The sequence below is a fragment of the Dichomitus squalens genome (genome assembly GCF_000275845.1).
Source record: "Dichomitus squalens LYAD-421 SS1 unplaced genomic scaffold DICSQscaffold_118, whole genome shotgun sequence".
NCBI lineage: Eukaryota > Fungi > Basidiomycota > Agaricomycetes > Polyporales > Polyporaceae > Dichomitus > Dichomitus squalens.
Window position 1 is genome coordinate 5,830 of NW_006767000.1, and position 18,306 is coordinate 24,135.

General features: G+C 56.9%; 5 protein-coding genes across 5 annotated transcripts; 4 read left to right on the plus strand and 1 right to left on the minus strand.

Annotated features, from left to right (window-relative positions):
* The first annotated feature begins 368 nt into the window (after positions 1 to 368).
* Positions 369 to 2,492, plus strand: DICSQDRAFT_141889 (uncharacterized protein). The gene is made up of 3 exons (XM_007371549.1): positions 369 to 1,576; positions 1,644 to 1,811; positions 1,871 to 2,492. The coding sequence occupies exons 1-3, from the start codon at positions 1,222 to 1,224 to the stop codon at positions 1,936 to 1,938; spliced, it is 591 nt and encodes a 196-aa protein (XP_007371611.1). The 5' UTR covers positions 369 to 1,221; the 3' UTR covers positions 1,939 to 2,492.
* Positions 2,493 to 4,772: 2,280 nt separating this feature from the next.
* Positions 4,773 to 5,362, plus strand: DICSQDRAFT_73275 (uncharacterized protein; the record flags this gene model as incomplete). Its single annotated transcript, XM_007371550.1, has 2 exons — positions 4,773 to 4,826; positions 4,895 to 5,362. Coding segments are annotated over 2 exons (522 nt in total), but the record flags the coding sequence as incomplete, so codon positions are not given.
* A 20-nt stretch (positions 5,363 to 5,382) lies between these two features.
* Positions 5,383 to 8,647, minus strand: DICSQDRAFT_94627 (high nitrogen upregulated cytochrome P450 monooxygenase 2). Its single transcript, XM_007371551.1, has 10 exons — positions 8,448 to 8,647; positions 8,152 to 8,371; positions 7,751 to 8,093; positions 7,601 to 7,678; positions 7,308 to 7,527; positions 7,100 to 7,252; positions 6,890 to 7,049; positions 6,594 to 6,838; positions 6,456 to 6,545; positions 5,383 to 6,383 (listed from the first exon to the last, which is right to left on the minus strand). Exons 2-10 carry the CDS (start codon positions 8,215 to 8,217, stop codon positions 5,963 to 5,965), a joined length of 1,776 nt encoding a protein of 591 aa, XP_007371613.1. The 5' UTR covers positions 8,218 to 8,371; positions 8,448 to 8,647; the 3' UTR covers positions 5,383 to 5,962.
* Positions 8,648 to 12,822: 4,175 nt separating this feature from the next.
* Positions 12,823 to 15,513, plus strand: DICSQDRAFT_175666 (uncharacterized protein; the record flags this gene model as incomplete). The annotated part of the gene is made up of 7 exons (XM_007371552.1): positions 12,823 to 12,932; positions 14,348 to 14,462; positions 14,541 to 14,817; positions 14,853 to 15,180; positions 15,241 to 15,250; positions 15,305 to 15,441; positions 15,495 to 15,513. The coding sequence occupies 7 exons, from the start codon at positions 12,823 to 12,825 to the stop codon at positions 15,511 to 15,513; spliced, it is 996 nt and encodes a 331-aa protein (XP_007371614.1).
* Positions 15,514 to 16,694: 1,181 nt separating this feature from the next.
* Positions 16,695 to 17,435, plus strand: DICSQDRAFT_175667 (uncharacterized protein; the record flags this gene model as incomplete). The annotated part of the gene is made up of 4 exons (XM_007371553.1): positions 16,695 to 16,995; positions 17,098 to 17,109; positions 17,170 to 17,187; positions 17,242 to 17,435. The coding sequence occupies 4 exons, from the start codon at positions 16,695 to 16,697 to the stop codon at positions 17,433 to 17,435; spliced, it is 525 nt and encodes a 174-aa protein (XP_007371615.1).
* Positions 17,436 to 18,306: the final 871 nt, after the last annotated feature.

The following is an 18,306-nucleotide window of genomic DNA, read 5'->3' on the forward strand; positions in this document are numbered from 1 at the left end:
CCGCCACGCTGGTCTCTGGGCGTCGTCTTGAGGCAGTGTCAAGGCACCGCTGACGTAGTCCCATAGCTCGGCTTCCTCCAAGATGTCGGACATCTGGATACGCCAAGTGGCGTAGTTCGTCTCGCCACGAAGCGGTTGGATACGATAAGTTTCGTCGGCCATTGTGTTGGTCCAGACGGTTCACAGCAGTGTGGGTAAAGTTCGAAAAATAAAGTTGAGTTAAAAATAGCGAACGGGCTTCTGAGCTATGCAGGGCTCATAACCTGTAGAGAAGTGATAAGAAGAGGAACGTGGGATGATGAAGCAAGGCTTCTGATCCCACGCTTATATATTAAGCTGGGTGTACAATAGGAGTCGTAGTTACTAATATACAATTGATACAAGCCCGTATCCGCGCGGAAGCTGTTCCTCCCGGCGGCGGAAGAGCGTCTCATCGCTCCGCAACAGTCGGCGATGACACCCCGTCCGCGTCCGGCGAAGGATCCCTGGAGCCCACCACCCCGTCTCGCATCGGCGCGGGCAGCTTCGCATCCGTCTTCGCGCCCCCCGGCCGCGCCCTCGCGATCCAAGTCGTCCACGTCCCGGGCCCGGCGCACGCCGCCCAGATCGAGCACGAGTACCACGCGCTCCACGCCGTTCACGCCCGCTGCGGCCCCGACGCGCTGTTCGCGCTCCCGCCCGCGCTCGCCTTCTACGATCGCGGATCCACTGGGGCGCGGGGTTCGACGCGCGCGACGTCGAGTTCGGGATGGGCGGCTCGCTTTGTGCCGCGACGGTCGAGCTGCACGTCATCGACTTCAACCGGGTACTTTCCACCAGGGACGTTTTGGTACCGTACTCACTGTCGCGCGACGCTGCCCGCGGCTGGTGCCGGACGACCCGCTGCAGAAACTATACGCGGCGTGTCGCTCTCCGTTGGGTGGGCGAGGACACCTGGAGAGGGACCGCTTGCGTCTGTGGGAGATAGTCCGTCTGTGATGACATGGACGCTCGTCTCCTTCCCAATGCAGCCACCGTCGACCCAGAACAGGCCACGGCGGGATCCGAGCTGGGGCGGCCAGCCAGCCGCCATCGAACCAGCCGCCATCGAACCAGCCGCCATCGAACCAGCCGCCATCGAACCAGCCGCCATCGAACCTCTTCAGACACCCGTCCCCGCACACGCCGCTCCCACCTTCCTTCTCTTCATACTCTACGTCTCTTTAATCACACCCAAGCACCATGCCCACCCCGTCCCTGCCTCTCGCCGTGCTCCTCCTCGCCGTCGTCCCCGCCCTCGTGTCCGCCCTCCCCGTCGCCCCCGCCACCCTCGCCCTCGCAGCGAGTCCGAACGTCCTCGCCGCCCACTCCTCGCTGTCCTCCGCGAAGGCGCTCGACAGCGACCTGCAGAAGACGAGCCTGGCCCGCTCCGTCCTCGCCGTCCCCGCCCTCGCCCCGTCCTCTCGCGCTCTTCGCGGGCGCGCAGGCGACGCGCAGACCGCGGGCGGCAACGCCTTCAGCGGCGTCACGGGCGACGCGTCCGGCGGCAGCATCACCAACTACGCCGCCGTCGGGGACGAGGCCCAGAACGCCCAGCGTGAGTACCCCTGTATGTATGCGCGTGGCCGCGATGCTGATTCTGCGCGCTTTTCACCCGACGACAGAGCAAGCGGGCGTGGGCGGCACGTCCTACTCCGGGGACGCGCGAGGCGGCGCCAGCGTGCTCGCCATGGGCCCGGGGGGGAACGCGTACACGGGCGACTCGGGGAACGCGCGGGGCGGGCGGGTCGTGAACGACGCCGAGAACGGGGCCGTTACCGGTAGCGGGACGAGTACGTGGCTGTCTTTTTCAGTTGGCGTGCGTTCTAATGCTCTCTTTCGCGGGGCGCAGACACGGCGGGCGCGGGAGGGACGAGCGGGACGGGGAACGCGTACGGCGGGAATGTGTACACCGGCTAGCCGGCTGGCAGACGCAGGGTCTTGTAGCTTGGGCGGATGGCCGTTCGTCGTTCGTCGCGTGGCGATGTCTCACATACAGTCTATGCATTCACACTCGTTCACATTGGCTCGAGAGCGATTGGATACGCGTCACAGCCCGGCCCGGGATGCCCGCTCTCAGATAACCTGAACCGAGGACTCCAAACAAGGTGCGGAGGGATGCGTGGTGCAATCGTCGTAGATGCTCGACGTGTCGCGTCGACGCTCACAGCGTCCTCGATTTCTCCCCTTGCGCTCAGGTCTCCTGTCCCAAACCTCGCAGATTCATCTAACGAATCATGAGCGTCCTCTGCTCTTCCTTTTCTCCCGTGGCGGGCACACCCGTACGTCGCTCTCCGTCTGCTGGGGCGGCGCTATAATCAGCAGGCCTGCGAGCGTTCGAACATCTCCTGCCCCTGACACTCCTCGATACTAGAGCTGGTCGCGAACGGAGCGAACGAGAGCGGGTGCGCTCTCATCTCGTCGTGCCTCGGCGCACTGGTTTGCACGGGCAGTGATACACTCTGCTGACCTCTCCCATCCGCGCAGACTCGCGACGAACTGGGAGCCGGAGACAGACGCCTTGGAGGCACCAGACATCCTGGTACGGACGAGGTAGCCGACTACTGGGGTCCCCCTCGCCACCAGCTTCCGCCGTCCGTGCCCAGCTCTCGCCGTCTCCTCCGCTGCCGCCCTCCGCAGGTCGACGGGCTCCGTCTGCGACTCTTCCTTCGCGACCATCGATGCATGTGCTCGCTGGTCGCAGCGGCCCGTCCGACTCTTCGCTTCAGCTCGGGACGAACGCGTCTTTGGGAACAGATCGTCGCTGAACTCGCTGCCGGGAAAAGGCTCCGTGCCGCGACGGCGGCCCCATACGTGCATTATACAGCGGTCCCCACCCCGAAGGACATCGCAGCAGGCGGCGGCCGCGGACACTCCGGACGTATGTGTTTCGATCAGATCGGGCGTAGGTTGGATACTCGAGGAGCGAGGGGCACCCTCTCCCCGATTCCGTGTGGCTGCTGCGCTGGTCGCAGCCTCCGCGTTCCCTTCCATCTCGTTGGCACGCATGCTGGCGGTCGTCCCACAAACGTCCCGCGCCTCTGGGACAGCGTTGCGGCCAGTCGGGCAGTGTGAATGTCCCTTCGGGACGTGCCAGTGTGCGGAGCCAGCCTCCGAGGTCAGACTTCCTGCTGGCCTCCGGTGTCTGTCTGTGTCAGCGCGCGTAGCCGGCATGGGTGGCCAGGCGTGAGGGCGAGCTACGCATGTCGGATGAGGCCGGAGAAGCGACGCCGCGGCGTGCAGCCTGAGGGCTCGACGAGTGATGTGGGCGGATCGGGGTGTTTGCTTGCACGGCGCGCGATCGGGCCCAGCCTGCATGTCTGCGCTTGCAGCACAGGGATCGGGCGCGGAGTACATATCAGCGGGGACGGGTGTTGCGGTAGCCTGCTGTTCGGGACCCAATGATGGCGGCTGGGCAGGATCGTCCCTCTGAGGCGGTCACGGCGCTCAGTACTCGGGAACTCGTCCATAGAGGCTGGGACGTCTCAGAGACGACGGTCCGACAGTCTTCGCAGGAACGAGGCCTTGATAGGCGATGAGGTGTACAGTTCATGCATGATGCCGCAAGGTGCGCCATCGATCTGCTTCGGCTTGGGCTGGGATGAAGAGTCGCCCCGAGCCCTGCGGAATACGTTCCGCGCGACATGGCGGTCTGTTTGCGAAACGCGAGACAACATTGGAATGCTGGCGGGGTCGGCGAGCAGCGGCCGCGTGAGACAGGGAGGATATCATTTGAGGCAGTCCTCCCTCAATGGGCAGCTCGGCGGTATGCAGTCAGGAAGCTCAGCTGCGGACAGTCTCTAATGTGTCTCTAATAGTTCATCCCCCGAAGCGGCGGAGACAGATTCCGGGAATATAGTACTATCATGTCGGTTTCGAGCGCGAGTCTCTGGCACATGTGACAGATGCCCCACTGAAGCGCTACTCAAGGGAAACCAGATACATAGTACAGCGCAATTCGGGAGGATCTTCCATTACTTGTCAGCATTAGATCCTCCACCAATCCGCAGAGACACCCATCCTTCTCGCCGTCAAAAACGGCACTCGACTCAACCTGCCAGGGGAGGACACACATCAGGGTAAGCAATCCGAGGATTACTTCCGTATGTCTATCGATGCTAACCGCATAGGATTTCCCGGAGGCTCTTGCTCGATGATGCAAGCAAACAGTACCCAGTGCCCATGTCCGATGCATCCCGCCTTCCATGAGGAAGTCTGGATATCTCAAGTACGTGCTATCCAAGAGCAGATTGTTCTTGCTGTGTTACCGGCAACGTTGTACGGTACGGGATGGCTGTAGCCCTCTCATTCCGCACGCTAAGATATCATGTGCAGGAATCCTGACAGTTCTCATCGTATCATCCATCTATGCTCTCACACGGTCCGTCGGACTCCGCCCGGCTGAGACCGAGATGGGATTCACACATGACGCACCGCAGGCAATACGGAAGACTTCAGTCGCCGATCATCATAACGCTCCTTGCACTCTTCGTATCTACAACGGTATACTTGATTATAACACTACTAGCCGTTCAGAGCACCATTCTCGATTTGATGACCGTTTCGCCATCAAGCCTGCGGGCACTTCCTTCGGAAATAATCCCCGGACCGCCTCGAGACTCGGACGCGCCTCGAGACTACTACCGCGCCCAAAGCTGCACAAGTACTGCTACGCTCACGGTTAATGTTCGACACCCATCATATCGGACAAAGGTGCTCGGTCCTGACAATGTCTGTCCGTCTAGGTCCTCTTGGGAGATGCTATCGTGTGCTGGAGAGCATGCGTCCTATGGCAAGGCAATCGTGCTGTCAAAACCATATGCGCTGTCTTCCTACTGACCACGTTCGGTGAGGACATCCACCACCGGTCTTCGAGATTGCGTTCACCTTGACTCCGCTCGTCTTAGCGCTGGGTATCGTGGACACGGTGTTCAGGTGCATGCCGAGCGCGAGATGGACTCCCGACCGTCACGCCATCGGATCGGTGTACGCAGGTCTCACATACGGCGTGGCCGCCTTTGTGCTGTCCTTCAGTACGAACCTTCTGGCCACGTTGCTTGTGGGATACAGAGCCTGGTATGAACCTATCGGCCATGAGCTCGGGAATGCCGACGTCCGCTCAATGAGGATTTCTAGGAAGGCGAGACACGAGTTTCGAAAATATATCGTCGTGGGACCCCTGAGGTCGCAGATGGAGAAAGTGTTCGCCCTGTTGATAGAGTCTGGAGCGGTATATTGTACCTTTTGGGTGGGTGGTCATACTCGTCTCTTTCCGGGCACGGGGAATCATTTGAACCGGGCGAATGCAGGCGGTTTCTGCCGTCTGGCAGATAGGCTTGTATGAAAGCTCGATGGTATTGAACACGAGATCCGACTCTTTCTGGAACGTATTCGGGATCATCATCAACGGTGCACTCGTGCCGCTCGTAGTGCGTGTCCCGGTCAAATACCGTCTTGAGCGACCTAGTCACCTCTGCGGTGCACACAGGCCATCTATCCCACGATCATCATCGTTCTCGTCGCGTTGAACAAGTCACAGATGGAGAATGGCTTGCTGCCCACCGTATCTGTCCCTTCGCTGCCTCGCGTCGCTGGAGTCAGTTAGTAGACGCTAAATCCGATGTTGAGAAGCAGGAAGAGAGCTTACGACAACGAGGACAGCCTCGTTGCGCTAGATTACATAGGTTGGACTAGAATAGCAAGCTAAGTACATTTTCAAGTTAATCCTACGCTGTCATGTATGCCCGCTGTGCCTGACATCAAGGCATTCCGACGTGCCTAACGACCGACTCTGACTAGTAGCACTTCGTATGGTCATTGAGAGGTCTTGCTGAGATCACATCCGCAGCGACACTTCACGATCGGACCGGTACAACAACGATACACAGCAGCTGCGTATCATTGGGGCTGCCGATGCGTTAGAGTAAATAGCCCATAATGCAAGTCAAAATCGAGGTTCCAGCTCGACAGGCAACTCCGGACGGTTCGCAGTCAAGTAGTCCTTGAAGTTCTCTTCGTACTCCCTCGGATCCCACCCCGCCTGCAGCCGGAACCGGAACTTCTGTACGAGTGCGCAGACGACAGTCCGCATCTGCTGCATCGCCAGGCCCTTCCCAGGACAATTCATCGGCCCTACCGAGAACGGGATGAACGCCGCCTCGTTGTGCACGAACTGGAAGTCCGGGGTCCTATGGTGAACGGGCGGTGGCGCGAGACCTTGAGGCAGCCGTGCGCTCTCGATGGTCAGTTGTCCGGATGCGATGAGCCAGCGCTCGGGCCAGAACGTATCTGGGAAGACGAAGTTCCGGGGGTCGCGGTGGAGGACGTAAGGCGAGATATGAATGAGCGTTCCTGGGGGAAGGACCCTGCGCACATCGGAACAGACGCCCTCATGTCAGGGGTACGGGATGGGTGGACCAGAGTGCGAAGGAGCTTACACAGAACCGAACACAAGCGGTTTGGAATGGTGCGGTACTTGACGTGAGCTGTTCGTGGGAACAGGCGGAAAGAGGCGGAGAGCCTCATGTCTGCAGCTGTCGGTAAGGGTCTGTCGAAGTATGGTGAAACATACGTACATGACCGCTGTCAAGTAGTGCAAGTCGTGGTGGCGCTTCATATCATAGACGTTCTCTCCGAGAGGGTAAACCTGATCGACTTCATCCTGAATGGCCGCATAGGTAGAGGGATCTCTCAATAGGCAATAGAAGATGCTCGTCAAGGCGCTGGAGGTGGTATCTGCTCCAGCGATGATTGCGACGATGCCGTCATTCAGAAGCTGGAAAAACGGAGGCGGCTCTTTCTGCGGAAGATCCTCGTTGTTCTGACATAGAAAATTAAGCGCATGCAGATACTGACGAGGTTACGAGCCTACAAGGTAGTAAAAGAGGTCGCGAGTAATGGAGCCTTGCGCCACACGCTTCATTGACTGCTCTCTGCCGTAGTCGAGGAGCGTGTTAATCGGTCCCGTCGCACCAGGAATGTAGCCGAGGTAGATCCCAAGCCACGGGACTTGACCCATGAAAAGCCCTGCACTGTACATGCCGTGGTAGTCAGGTAGCCATACGTTATGATAGATACTCACACGATGCCCTTTTCCAATAGAGCCCATATATTGTCGTGATCTCCTTCTTGCATCAGCTCGGATCCTCCATTGAAACTGCATGCATGCCAATATAATTGAATAAGTATCACAGAGGACGTTGAAACGTACGCCATATCAGACATGAAGTCGAACCTAATCCAGGGGCCAGTCAAACACACGAATAGAGAGAGACAGCTGCGTTTCTCACGCAAGGTAGTTAAACCAGTCACCCAGAACGACCACTCCTTTTTGGACTTCAAGTACGTCGACTAGCTGGCGTATGCGAGTCGCTGCAATATTCTCGTAGTGCCTGAGTGCAGTCGGGGCGAGCCCCCGGGTCCATGCGCGTCGGCGATGAGAGTGCTCCTCAATATTCTGAATGCCAGCTATGTGCACAGTCTCTTCAGATAGGACTGTGCCCTTATAAACTGCCTCAAAGAGTGAAGATGGCACGAGGGTCAGGTCGAAGTACAAGGAAGGTACAAAGTGGGAGCAACGCACAGGCGCTTTTGGGTATGCCTGAAGCACCTAATACCGGTCCTATCAGGGATACGTCCCGTACAGAGATCATGTTTGGTCCTAGCATGTACGGAATTCAAGGTCAGCTCTATCCAAATAATGCGTAGTACCGAAGCCTCGGGATCTTCCCACCTATTCTCACAATGTCTCCGTAACGCTCGTGTAAGACTCTCAGGTATCTCATTTGCTGACCTGCAGTTATCCGAACTGCATGCCAGAACATCGATGTCCGACACCAGAACGGACCAGGGTAACGATGCAGAGGGTGAAAGGGAGAGAACCGATAGAAGATGACCGACGTGGATAGCATGCCAAGATATACCACGTAGGAGAAGACCATTGTGGAGAATACGCCGAGCTCGTCGCTCGGGGCAAAGATGGTGTAGCTCGTCGCCATAGCAGGAGGGAGAAATACGAGAGAGGAATGGAGTAGAAGGCTGAACATTTCACACCTCCGGAATATCTGGTGCGCTAGCTTATGGGAAGAAGTGGTCAGTAGATATACGAGGCAGATGGAAAGAAATGGGGCTCACCAATGCTGAGAGACACAAAGACGGCCCGAGTGTTTCCCATAGGGAGCGGGATAGCAGCAACACCATGGACCACTCTAGGCTTGCTGCTGTGGATGTCGGCGAAATCGGTGGAGTGGGTCCGCAGAGCGGTGGTGGAGAGGAGGCGAGTGCAGAAACGACGTCGTGAGGCCAACGCTAGGTAACTTAGCCCGCCTGAGGGATGGGCACGGGAGCCTCAAAGCTGTATTAATGGAAAACGTCGTACGAGATTCCAGATAAGGCTGTCAGCAGGCCATCTGGCATGCGTCTTCACTTACTAGAGCTGAGGTCAGAGTGGACGAGTCTAGCCGATTCTGAGGAACATTCCTATTCCGCTTCAGCTTAGGGAACTTGCAAGTCTACTCGGGAAGATGGCGCTTGGAGCTATTCATAGCAGAGTCCGCGTTCGTGAAAAAGCGACTCCGACTCCAAAACGATGATTCTACTTTGGCCGCTTCTCTAATGAGGTGGAAGCGGTTCCCTTTGACTTCTGACCCTGTCAACCCGGACGAATGATCATGGGGCTAAGCTCGAGCGTAGTATGAGGCTGCACTCACATTCCAGCCCGCTGAGTGCAGCGACTGCTCACGGGGCTTCTGAGGACCATCATGAAACTGTGTAGAACCTGAGGCCTGAGGCTGCAGCGCTCGATGCCCTCGTCGTGGCTGCTCGCATCGGGCCAGGCGCCACCCAGTATTTGCTACTGTTGTCACTGTGGCTCTCAGATCCTTCGCCGGATCTGGGCGCCAACCAACGCGTCACCGACGACGACCCTCTCTAATCAAGTACTGAGAGCTTGGTGCTGTTGACATGTGGAACATAGATTGCGCGATAATCATTCAGGATCGCCATCTCGACAGCCAAGGAAAATCTCATATCCTCGACGAGTCTGAAACTCGGACGTCTAGGTCAGCTGCACTCGGCATCTATACACAGTGTAGGGCGGAAGCTGGCACAATTCTCAAAGTCTGAAATGGGCGATTGAGATTGAGATTCATGCGTTCTATTCATACTAGTTTATCTGTGCAGCTCCCGCTCTCATTCAGATGCATCGCCTCGTTCACATATCTGTTTACTGCCAGTGTGCACCATCAAAGATGGACTGCCCGCGGTGTGACGACGGCATCTGTGAGATTGGGGAGCGATTCAATATCAAACCATACGTACGTGTAAGCAATGTGCTACGGACATCGACAAACCATGTCTGGCCGTGTGTAAGATCAAAGCAAGAGCTTTCGCACCGGTGTATCACGGCCGCCCGATCCCTCAAGTAAATATAGCTGCTCTTCGCTGGTCTCTGTACGTGAGAAAATCCTACATATTGACCCAGGCAATGACGACAGGAGTTTCCGGGCCAGACAATGCAGATCTTGGCCGAGCTTGGAGCTCGATCGGTATGTACCCTTCTTCGTACATTGATGATGACGTTATTGTACAACTTACAGGTACCTCTCGCTATGCTTTCAGGTGTGCTTGGTGTCATCTTTCAGTAACGCTTCCGACAACGGCTTGTCGTCTTCCTGCCATATCCTTGCCATATTCTACATCTTCTACTCAATGCGAATGCATTTTTGCCAACCCCACGTATCACATAGTTCTTATCGAACTTGATAAGCTCTAGTCAAGTCCAGCCCGCAAGGCGCCGTGCCGTGCCTTCTTCGGCAGGGATATCAGTTACATAAATTTTTCGATCCTTATAGTTATAGTAAAACCCGAATTATTTGGCCCAAATGTTATAGTGGCCCCTCCAAATATTTGAGACAGTTGGAGGGATGCCCCTCCCAGATATTCGAGGCAAAACCCAAATATTTGGGATGTATGTAGGAGCGAGGGGAGGAGGGTGCTCCCCCGCACTAAATATTTTTACTAAATATCTGCCAAATATTTAGTGTCAGCGCTACATAGCGAGGATCTGCCTGTGTGCGCTGTGGGTCCTCTTGTGATCCCTCTAAATATTTGATAAATAGTTCACCCAAATATTCTTCATTGAGTACAGTGGTGTGCACGGTGACGTCGGTGCTCATTCTGGCTAATCTATTACAAACTCTCAACTACATCCCGCGCTTGAATCTCGTGTCCCCGGTGCTGCCGTTGGGTCCGCCATAGCATCATTTTGCGCTTCCGCGAGCTTGTGACGACCGGAACGGAGAGCCGGAGGAGGGACCCCATGTGCTGCTCGCGTACAGGCTGGCAGAGTATGTGCTTGGGACGAGGACCGCGGTTCCACGAACCCGTATCGTCGTCCTCACCAAAGCTGCCCAAGTCGCGCTCGCGGTCTCACTCGGCAGGATGGGGAGCGGAAGTATGCGGCGACGTGGAAGAAGGGACGGGAGGGGCGTTCAGGCTCATTAGCAGGTTCGCAATGTTGCTTGCGGTTGCGGACATCTGCTTGCTACCTGAACTCGGTACCTCGGGAGCGCTGGGGTCATCTTCCGCCGCGAGCAACGACTTCGCACTAGCAGCGGGCGGCATTGGCGTTATTATTTCGGAAGAGTAGCTTCCACTTCGACATCTTCTTGGAGATCGATGGGGTGGAGGAACTAAGAGAAGTAAGAGAGGGAGGGAAGGGAAGAGCAATTGGCGGCAATGACATACCGAGAAATGACATACCGAGAGAAATAGGATACGGAACTCGACGAACGTTCGAAGTGGCGGACATTGGAGTGGTGGCCGAGCGTCGTGAAGTGCGGGAGATCTCGTGGGCAAGCGCTTGAGAGGCTTATGCAAGCGTCTCGAGGGTAATGTCGTGCGCGGACGACCGACTAGTCCGGGATGTCGCTGTGATGCCCCTGCCCTTGCGAGCACCGCGCTTGCGTCGCTTATGAGTGGAGATCGGGCGGGAGTAGCGCTTTGTTGCTCAGTCTCGCCGTCGTGAACAGCCCATGGTGTGATAGGACTCTCACGCTTGTGCTCGAACGCAGGGCCCGAGGATGGAGCCCGTGAGAGGTTGCGAGAGGGACTACGGGACATACCCTCGCAAGCCAGGCGGCGCTTCGTGGTCATTCCTGAAAAGGTGGCTGAGGGCGTCTACGAGGCACGGACGGGAGTCCTGCTGAGGGCTGAGGCTGAGGAGAGATGGGGTTAGTGACACCCGAGCTAGAGGACGATGTGAGGGAGCGGGCGGAGCGGATCGTGCCTGGGGCCAGTGTCCGGACTGGAGGACGCGGTGGGGTTCGGCAGTCGCCTAGATGCGACTGCAATCGTTTCTACAAAAGCGACACACAAGGAGAATGAGGACATACTGGTAGTAATGGCGGTAGGGAGATTCGCGGGCTAGGCGAGTTCCCAACCCTCTGTGGGTTTGCAGACGTCTTCCGCGGAGTGCTTCTTGGTGGGGACAATACGCGTCCGAGCTGTTCTTCTCGATCCTTCGTCGCGTGGGCCTCGAGCAGGAGGTGCTGTCTGGCCCTTGAAGAGACCACAGCAGGCGTAAACAGCAGAGCGGGAGAGGTGGCTGAGGCCGAAGTTGTGAGCCATCCACAGCTGCAGAGGGATGGATTACTCACCGTCTGTCGCGGTTGCCCCACCAGTGTCTCTTCTCCCTCTCCTCCCGCCACCGCCTCAGCTTCATGACTCCTGCGTTGTCCGTGCAGCAAGGGGTCCGAAGGCGGTGCTGAGTAGAACGACAGACGGAGACACATGGAAGCCTGAGCAGAGGGAGACGTGATAGAGTGCAGAAGTTAGACGCTTGACCCGCCTGCCAGCGCGTCTAACTTCCGCACTTAGCACATCTCGTGTCTCCTTGGTCTCCCCCAAGCTCTCCTGACCACACTCTCCTGTCTAGCGGCCACAGCATCACGGGGCTATCGATTGCACCGTGCCCTTCATTCTCTGCTTCTCTCGACACCTTTCTGCGCTTGCTTGTCCATCTTCGCTACGCCACATCTGGTACTCGTATCTCCTACGCAGCCTATACTGCTACTACAGAACACTTGGTCTCCCCTGCACCATTTGGCCCCGCCAACCCGCCTCTATCCTATGCGGATCACACCAAAAAAACTTTAGCAACATGCCAAACCGTCTGCGCCCCAATAACCACTCTCGCGTGCGTCATCCCAGGTACGTCTTCAATAGTTCCCGCTACCTCCAGCTCTGCAGTCTCACGGCCCGATGTTGTATCGCCATCTGCCTCGAGATCCTCGCTTCCGATACCCCCCAGCACGGATCCTCAAATATCGCCCGCGGCCACTTCTTCTAAGCCAACCTCGCTGTCTTCGGCAGCATTCATCTCACCCCAGGTTCAACGGTGACGTTAACCACCACCACGGGCCTACCTCCTCGGATCCGTCTGCACTATCGACCCCACGGCAGTCTACAGTGCCCCCTGTAGATGCACGGGACAAGCGCAAAGCAGAGGTGGCAGCGTCTTCGCGTGCGTCCACCTGAATACAATCATCGCAACTCTCGCAGCTCGTGTCTTCGTCCGCCAATCCCAACCTAGCTGCCTCCTCAACCTCTTCTCCACCACCCTCCGATCTCGACCCCTCAGCTGGACATACTGCCAGTGCTCTTGCAGGCATCTCGGTCAAGTCCTCGCCGAGCATGCCTCCCTAAATACTAATGGACATTTGCTCATTCGCCGAGTACGACGATTATTTCGTGGTGAGCCCTAGCCGTTCACCGTCTGTGCTGAACCCCACACCACCCTCCAACATGACCCCTCCTGCAAACGATGATGCTGAAAGCTGGCTGGCAGTGAAAGCTGCCGCAGCACCCTCAAACACCGTGACCGGCCTTGTGGAGGGGAAGGGCGAAGGCGACTGGTGAGGACGATAGGTGACGTGAGAGAGAAGCTTCTGGAGGGCACGGTTCCAGGAAGAGCACGTCAATCCCCTCTGATCATATTCCCTACCACTGTGTCTGTCTTTGCGTCATTTTCCATCCTATACGCTATGTCGAGCCCGCAGTCTTCCTCTAACTAAGTTCTTGCCTGTGTACCGTCATTGTTACGCGTTGCGCGTCGCTCTACAGATTTGCAAGTGACAATCGCAGAGCAGTGATCACGGCCTCCTGCCAAGCTCTGGCAGACCTCACATAGCTCTATCACACTACAGTGAGTTCTAGGATCACGAGGCCTTCTGCTACGCAAGTATGAACAGTCCAGTGAGCCAGTGAATCGCGTAAGTCGCACGAGTTCGTCCGTGTGAAACGTGTGCAGGGCGACCCTACCATTGCCATCGGCACCGAGGCCTGAGGCATGATACGCTCTTGTCGACGTTTCGGTCGATCCCGCGTGCAGGGCTGTAGATACTGTGGAGGTACTGGACTGGGCCCGCAATTTCATGAATTAGCGCAGGGGAAAGACTACAGACTCAGATGATGGTAAGCGTACTCGGAGGTCCTCCAGGGGTTGAGAAATATCATAGACATGGCGGGTTGCAATAGAACAGAAAACCTACAGGTGACTCCCAGGGGCGCAGATGGTCGTGCCGCCCGACACTGGCGACTTTCTCCAAGGTGTCTTGTATGCAGCGAGCACAACGTGAGACAGGCGGAAACGACACACCCACCCAGACTACTCCAGGAAGATGGTATACAAGGAATACTACACTTAATACATGCTTCCAGAAACCCATTGAAGGCACGATTGTGAGTAAATTCCTCCCTAGCTTTACACGTGTGTCATGGAGGAGGCGAAGTACGCGTCCACATCCTTGACGCGCTCGAACGGCACGACCATACCCACATAGCCGTCAGGCACACTATGACGATTGCGCCCTCCTGCTTATCGATGCCATACGCATCGTAGCCCCCGCACCCAACGTGTGCGTACATGTCTGTATCGTCGAGCAGAACATGGGACCAATGTGACCGGAACAGAGGAGCACGAGAGCCCGGTATCATAAGGGATTCAGATGCGACATACCTATATAGTTCACGGCCTGCTTCCGATTGCTGAGCTGATACTAGACCAGATGTCGAACACCTTTGCACTGTCTCCCTTCTCAAACCTTGCCGGGAACCTGTCCGGTCGCACCATCTCGTCCGCCAATGCATGCGCGCATGTCAGCTGTGCTTTGTCGGGGTGTTACCCGTGAAGACGACGACCTTGAATCGTCTCCTACTTCATATATCTCAACTGGCCAGAACTCAGCACTCCGAGCCGACAGGAGGTTCAAGGGTTGCTTAAATCAGTAGAGGCTACGGGGACTTGGTTCGGACTCATCTTCATATCTAGCTATCTCATCCATAGCCTCCGTCTCAACTACCTCTGCAACATAGACGACCCCTATGGCCCTCGTCTCATCTCTCTCTGCACCAGCTTTCACTCAAGCCCTTCTGGCCTCGCCGACGTAGAGCGATGGCCCGAGGTAGCCATGCCCACCTCCCTGACCCCTTCCGACAACGAAGTCTGCCCCAGCTGTCCGTAGGCGACAATCAGGTTTCCCCAGCCTGAGGGCAATCTCAAGTACACGACGATTATCCTTGATCCCTCCCGGACGGGCATGATGGGGCTGTGGGTCAATGGCAAACGCGCCTCAATGTCGCGCAACTCCGTCATGTTGTCGATGAGGCGGGAGGCAGACGGTGCAGATCAGGATGCTCCCGCTGCACCGACGATGAAGACCCCGATCACGACGGAAGTCATCTCTGCGATGCCCGTCTCACCCATGAAGCCGGAGGCACCAAGTTCACCTATCAAGGATCGTGGGTGAGAGAGCTCAGCTCTCTCTACAGTGCAGACAAATGGCGGAAGGGCAGCGACCGAAGGACAGCAGTCAGATGCGGCAAGACCGCCTGCGTTGTTCCGATCATTGACTTCCAAGGTGCCGCAGAGATGGAGAGACGGCGGAGGCAGAGGCTGCTTGCGCGGGCACACCCACCAGGAGTAGCCCCACGGATGCCGATGGTCGCGATGGACTTGAACCCGGAGGAGTCAAGCTCGTCGAGCGAGGAAGAACCTGAGCCTGAGCCGGCGGAGAGAAGGGGTGATGAGCTCGCGGACGAGGAGGACGAGGACATTGAAAGGGATGGGGATAGTTCGGAATTCTCTGAAGACGAATTCGACCTGTGAGTACTCCTGATACTCCTCCCTCCTGCACGTAGCTTGACAAGCAATCAACCTTGTAGTGAATTTGTGGTCAGTTGAGGACTAGGGATGCACTCGGACAACCCGTCCGAGAATGCGTTGCAGCTCTCTGCGATCTCCACCTCCGCATCCTTGTCCTCGATGATGGCCTCGCCCGAACCACCGAGCACAAGCGCGCATGTCTTGCACCTGAGCCCCATCCAGGAAGGCAAGGAGTGCGAGCGGCTGTCCGTCTCGTCCGAGTGCGATGAAGGACAGATCGACGCGATGTTCGAGATGCTCACCCGGCCCCTAGCACCGCCGCAAACAGCTAGACACAACCTCCTCCTCCTGGCCTGTTCGCCACCAACACTGCATCGTCGGGTGCGTGGATGCCCGATGGCATGTTCGGGCAGAAGGCGGTCGCGCCGGTACATCCTGTGGGGTTGGCGCTGAGCGCGGTGCTCGCTGCGACGTCGGGTTCGTTGTCGTCGAATCCATTTGGGAGCTGTATAGTGTGGTGTCAGGACCTGCAAAGAGCGAGAGCATGGTCGTGCTATGGCACGCGAGCCAGCGAGCCGGGTATCTGCAAATACGGAACATTCGAGGAGTTGCTTGAGTTCACATTGTTCACGTACCGGGAGGGTGGGTGGCTGTTGAAGCTTGAAGGCTGACGAGGGGTAAGTGGGGACCCGAAGCGGGTTCAATTGTGGAGATGAGGACACAGGACGGGGACATGCTGGGGAGGTGGATCGTCAGCTGGGACGAGAATGGCTTCGGACATGCAAGGAGGTCGGGCAGGTTGTGCGGTGAGTGACCCTGCTTTCGAGCAGACCTGGACTCGTCGTAGTGGAGTGCACACCTGGCAAAGAGTCCGAGGCAAGGTGCGGGCACTACTGGGATGGATGTTGTGGCCAAGTCTAGCCGAGATGAATGTACGGGTAGCTTTGCGCCCGAAATTGTGTGTAGCGGAATTCTTCGTCGTATGAGCAGTGAGTATATCAGAGCATGTACAGTACACTAGACAGACACTGAAATATATCTCGTTACAGTGAAAACCAGTTCACGGAATGTAGGTTGCAAACGGTGCTAGACGCAAATCGCACAAACTTTCGCATTAGGAGTCGAGCGCTTAATTAGCACGCGACTTGCTCTCTGTCCGCCACCATCTTGTTCGACCATCCGCCCCCCGCGTGCTGTCATATTGCAGATCTTCTACTCTAGTCGATTGGTCCCCTGTGCCCTTCTCTTTCTGGCAAAATCTCTTTGTCCCGCACAACTCTCTGCGTCCATTCTGGCTACACCAGACGCGCCAGCGCAGTCGACCTGCACCGAACGGTACCTGCCAAGGTCAAAAATATGCTGGCCTTCGATGATCTGCTGGAGCGACCGGGACGCGTCGATCTCTGGAATCGGGTAGTGCTTCTGCTTCCAGGTGCGTCAGAATCGCAAAAGTACTCACACCCCTTCCAGTGTCCTCCTGGCCCCAGATCCATGGTCATCCCACGTCAGCACTATGTTGCCAGTTGCTGGTGTACCCGGACGACAACAGCTCCCAGAATCTCTGGCGCCACGGAGAGCACAGGGAAAGCAGATCAAGGATCAAGAGACTTTCGGCTTGACGATGGGCACGGAGCGTGCAACTGCGCTTCAGGATGCGGTCCAGGACGAGCTCATGAAGCAGCAGTATAGCACAAAACCAGGTATGGGCGCAGTCTACTTCCCGGTGTGCGCAAAGACTGACCTACCATACCTCGCACAAGACCCCGTCGTGGCCGAACATATCACCATCATGGCCATCAACAACAAAACGGCAGGTGAGTTGCTCCTCTGGGCGCATTGGGTTCACCTTCGTTCGCGCTTGGGAGCGGGAAGTAGGGCGACATATGCTGACTGCCCTTCCACCCAGATCACCTCAGAACTAGACGACTGTGAGCATCTCTTACTCCATCCTTGTCGGTTAGCGTGCTGAAGAGTTGGGTTCATGGTAGTCATTGATTCGGATTTTGGTATGTTGCACCTTTTCCCTTGTCATATTCAACTCGCACGTACACAGATACCAGTTTCGTCCGTCAAAATCTGCACCCTCCGTGCTGGTCACGCCCACCCCTATCACACCATCTCTGTCCCTGTGCTCCGCACATTGTGCTCAGTCGCCGACCATCTGCAAATTCGCCCTCAAGTGTACAAACCCAGTCTGTCGATATTCGCACCGATCACCCGTCGCCACTACCAAGAGTGGTATCGTCCTGAGTAACGAGCCGTGTGAGAACAGCAAGGATTGCAAGGACAAGGACTGCATCAAGGCGCGCATCAGCCCTATTCTACTGAATCCCGGAGGTAGGTGTCTATGATCTCCTTTGTTGTCGCATTGGCCTCAAATCGCCCTGCAGCGGAGGTGCCAAAAATTTCAAAGCAACATCACTATCCTCGCATTGACGCTGCAAGGGGCTGCCCCCTGTCGTTACGGCGCCGCGTGTACCCGCCCCAACTGCTCCTTCTACCCACCACGTCCCTCCAGTCACCGTGCCTCCGTCCTGTGCAAATACAGTGTCGCGTGAACGCGCGTCACCTGCCCTTGCCAGCATGCTAAGAGCTGCGTCCTGCCCACATCTTTCTACCGCGGTCAACGATGAGTTGTCGCGGCGACTAGGCGCGTAGACTCGGGTCGACGTTCGGCGACGACCCCGTAGGCGAGCGGCGAGGAGCCGAAAGGGGGAAAGCGAGGAAAAGAGGGATAAATGCAACAAGAAACTCGACGGGGCAGAGCGGAGGCCGGCACGAAGGCACAAGACCTACGAAGCTAGTCTTCACGCAGATAGCGACAGACTAGTCCCAATGACCAAGTTATACATTAGCAATCGAAGAGAGATACAACACTATGGTCACTCACCTAGTCCCAATGACCAAGAGGTCGAGATGGGGACTAGGGAGCGCCTAGGGGGGTCCTTATATACTAGAGGGGCTGCTTAGCAACCAAGGACAAGGCGCGAGAGCGAGGCAGTGAAGATGACAAAGGGGGAACAAAGGGCGAGAAAGAAAAGGCAAGGGCATGGCGATCACGGGAACGTAGCATGCGGCTGTGGGAACGTATCTACAGTGTCCAAACTGGGATGAGCTAGGAAAGG

Coding starts and splice junctions, on each gene's coding strand:
- DICSQDRAFT_141889 (XM_007371549.1), top strand. CDS start 1,222: ATGCCCACCCCGTCCCTGCCTCTCGCCGTGCTCCTCCTCGCCGTCGTC. Junction 1,577..1,643: donor CGAGGCCCAGAACGCCCAGC/GTGAGTACCCCT, acceptor ACCCGACGACAG/AGCAAGCGGGCGTGGGCGGC. Junction 1,812..1,870: donor CGTTACCGGTAGCGGGACGA/GTACGTGGCTGT, acceptor CGCGGGGCGCAG/ACACGGCGGGCGCGGGAGGG.
- DICSQDRAFT_94627 (XM_007371551.1), bottom strand. CDS start 8,217: ATGGTGTTGCTGCTATCCCGCTCCCTATGGGAAACACTCGGGCCGTCT. Junction 7,528..7,600: donor AGGCATACCCAAAAGCGCCT/GTGCGTTGCTCC, acceptor TCTTTGAGGCAG/TTTATAAGGGCACAGTCCTA. Junction 6,839..6,889: donor GCGACCTCTTTTACTACCTT/GTAGGCTCGTAA, acceptor TTTCTATGTCAG/AACAACGAGGATCTTCCGCA.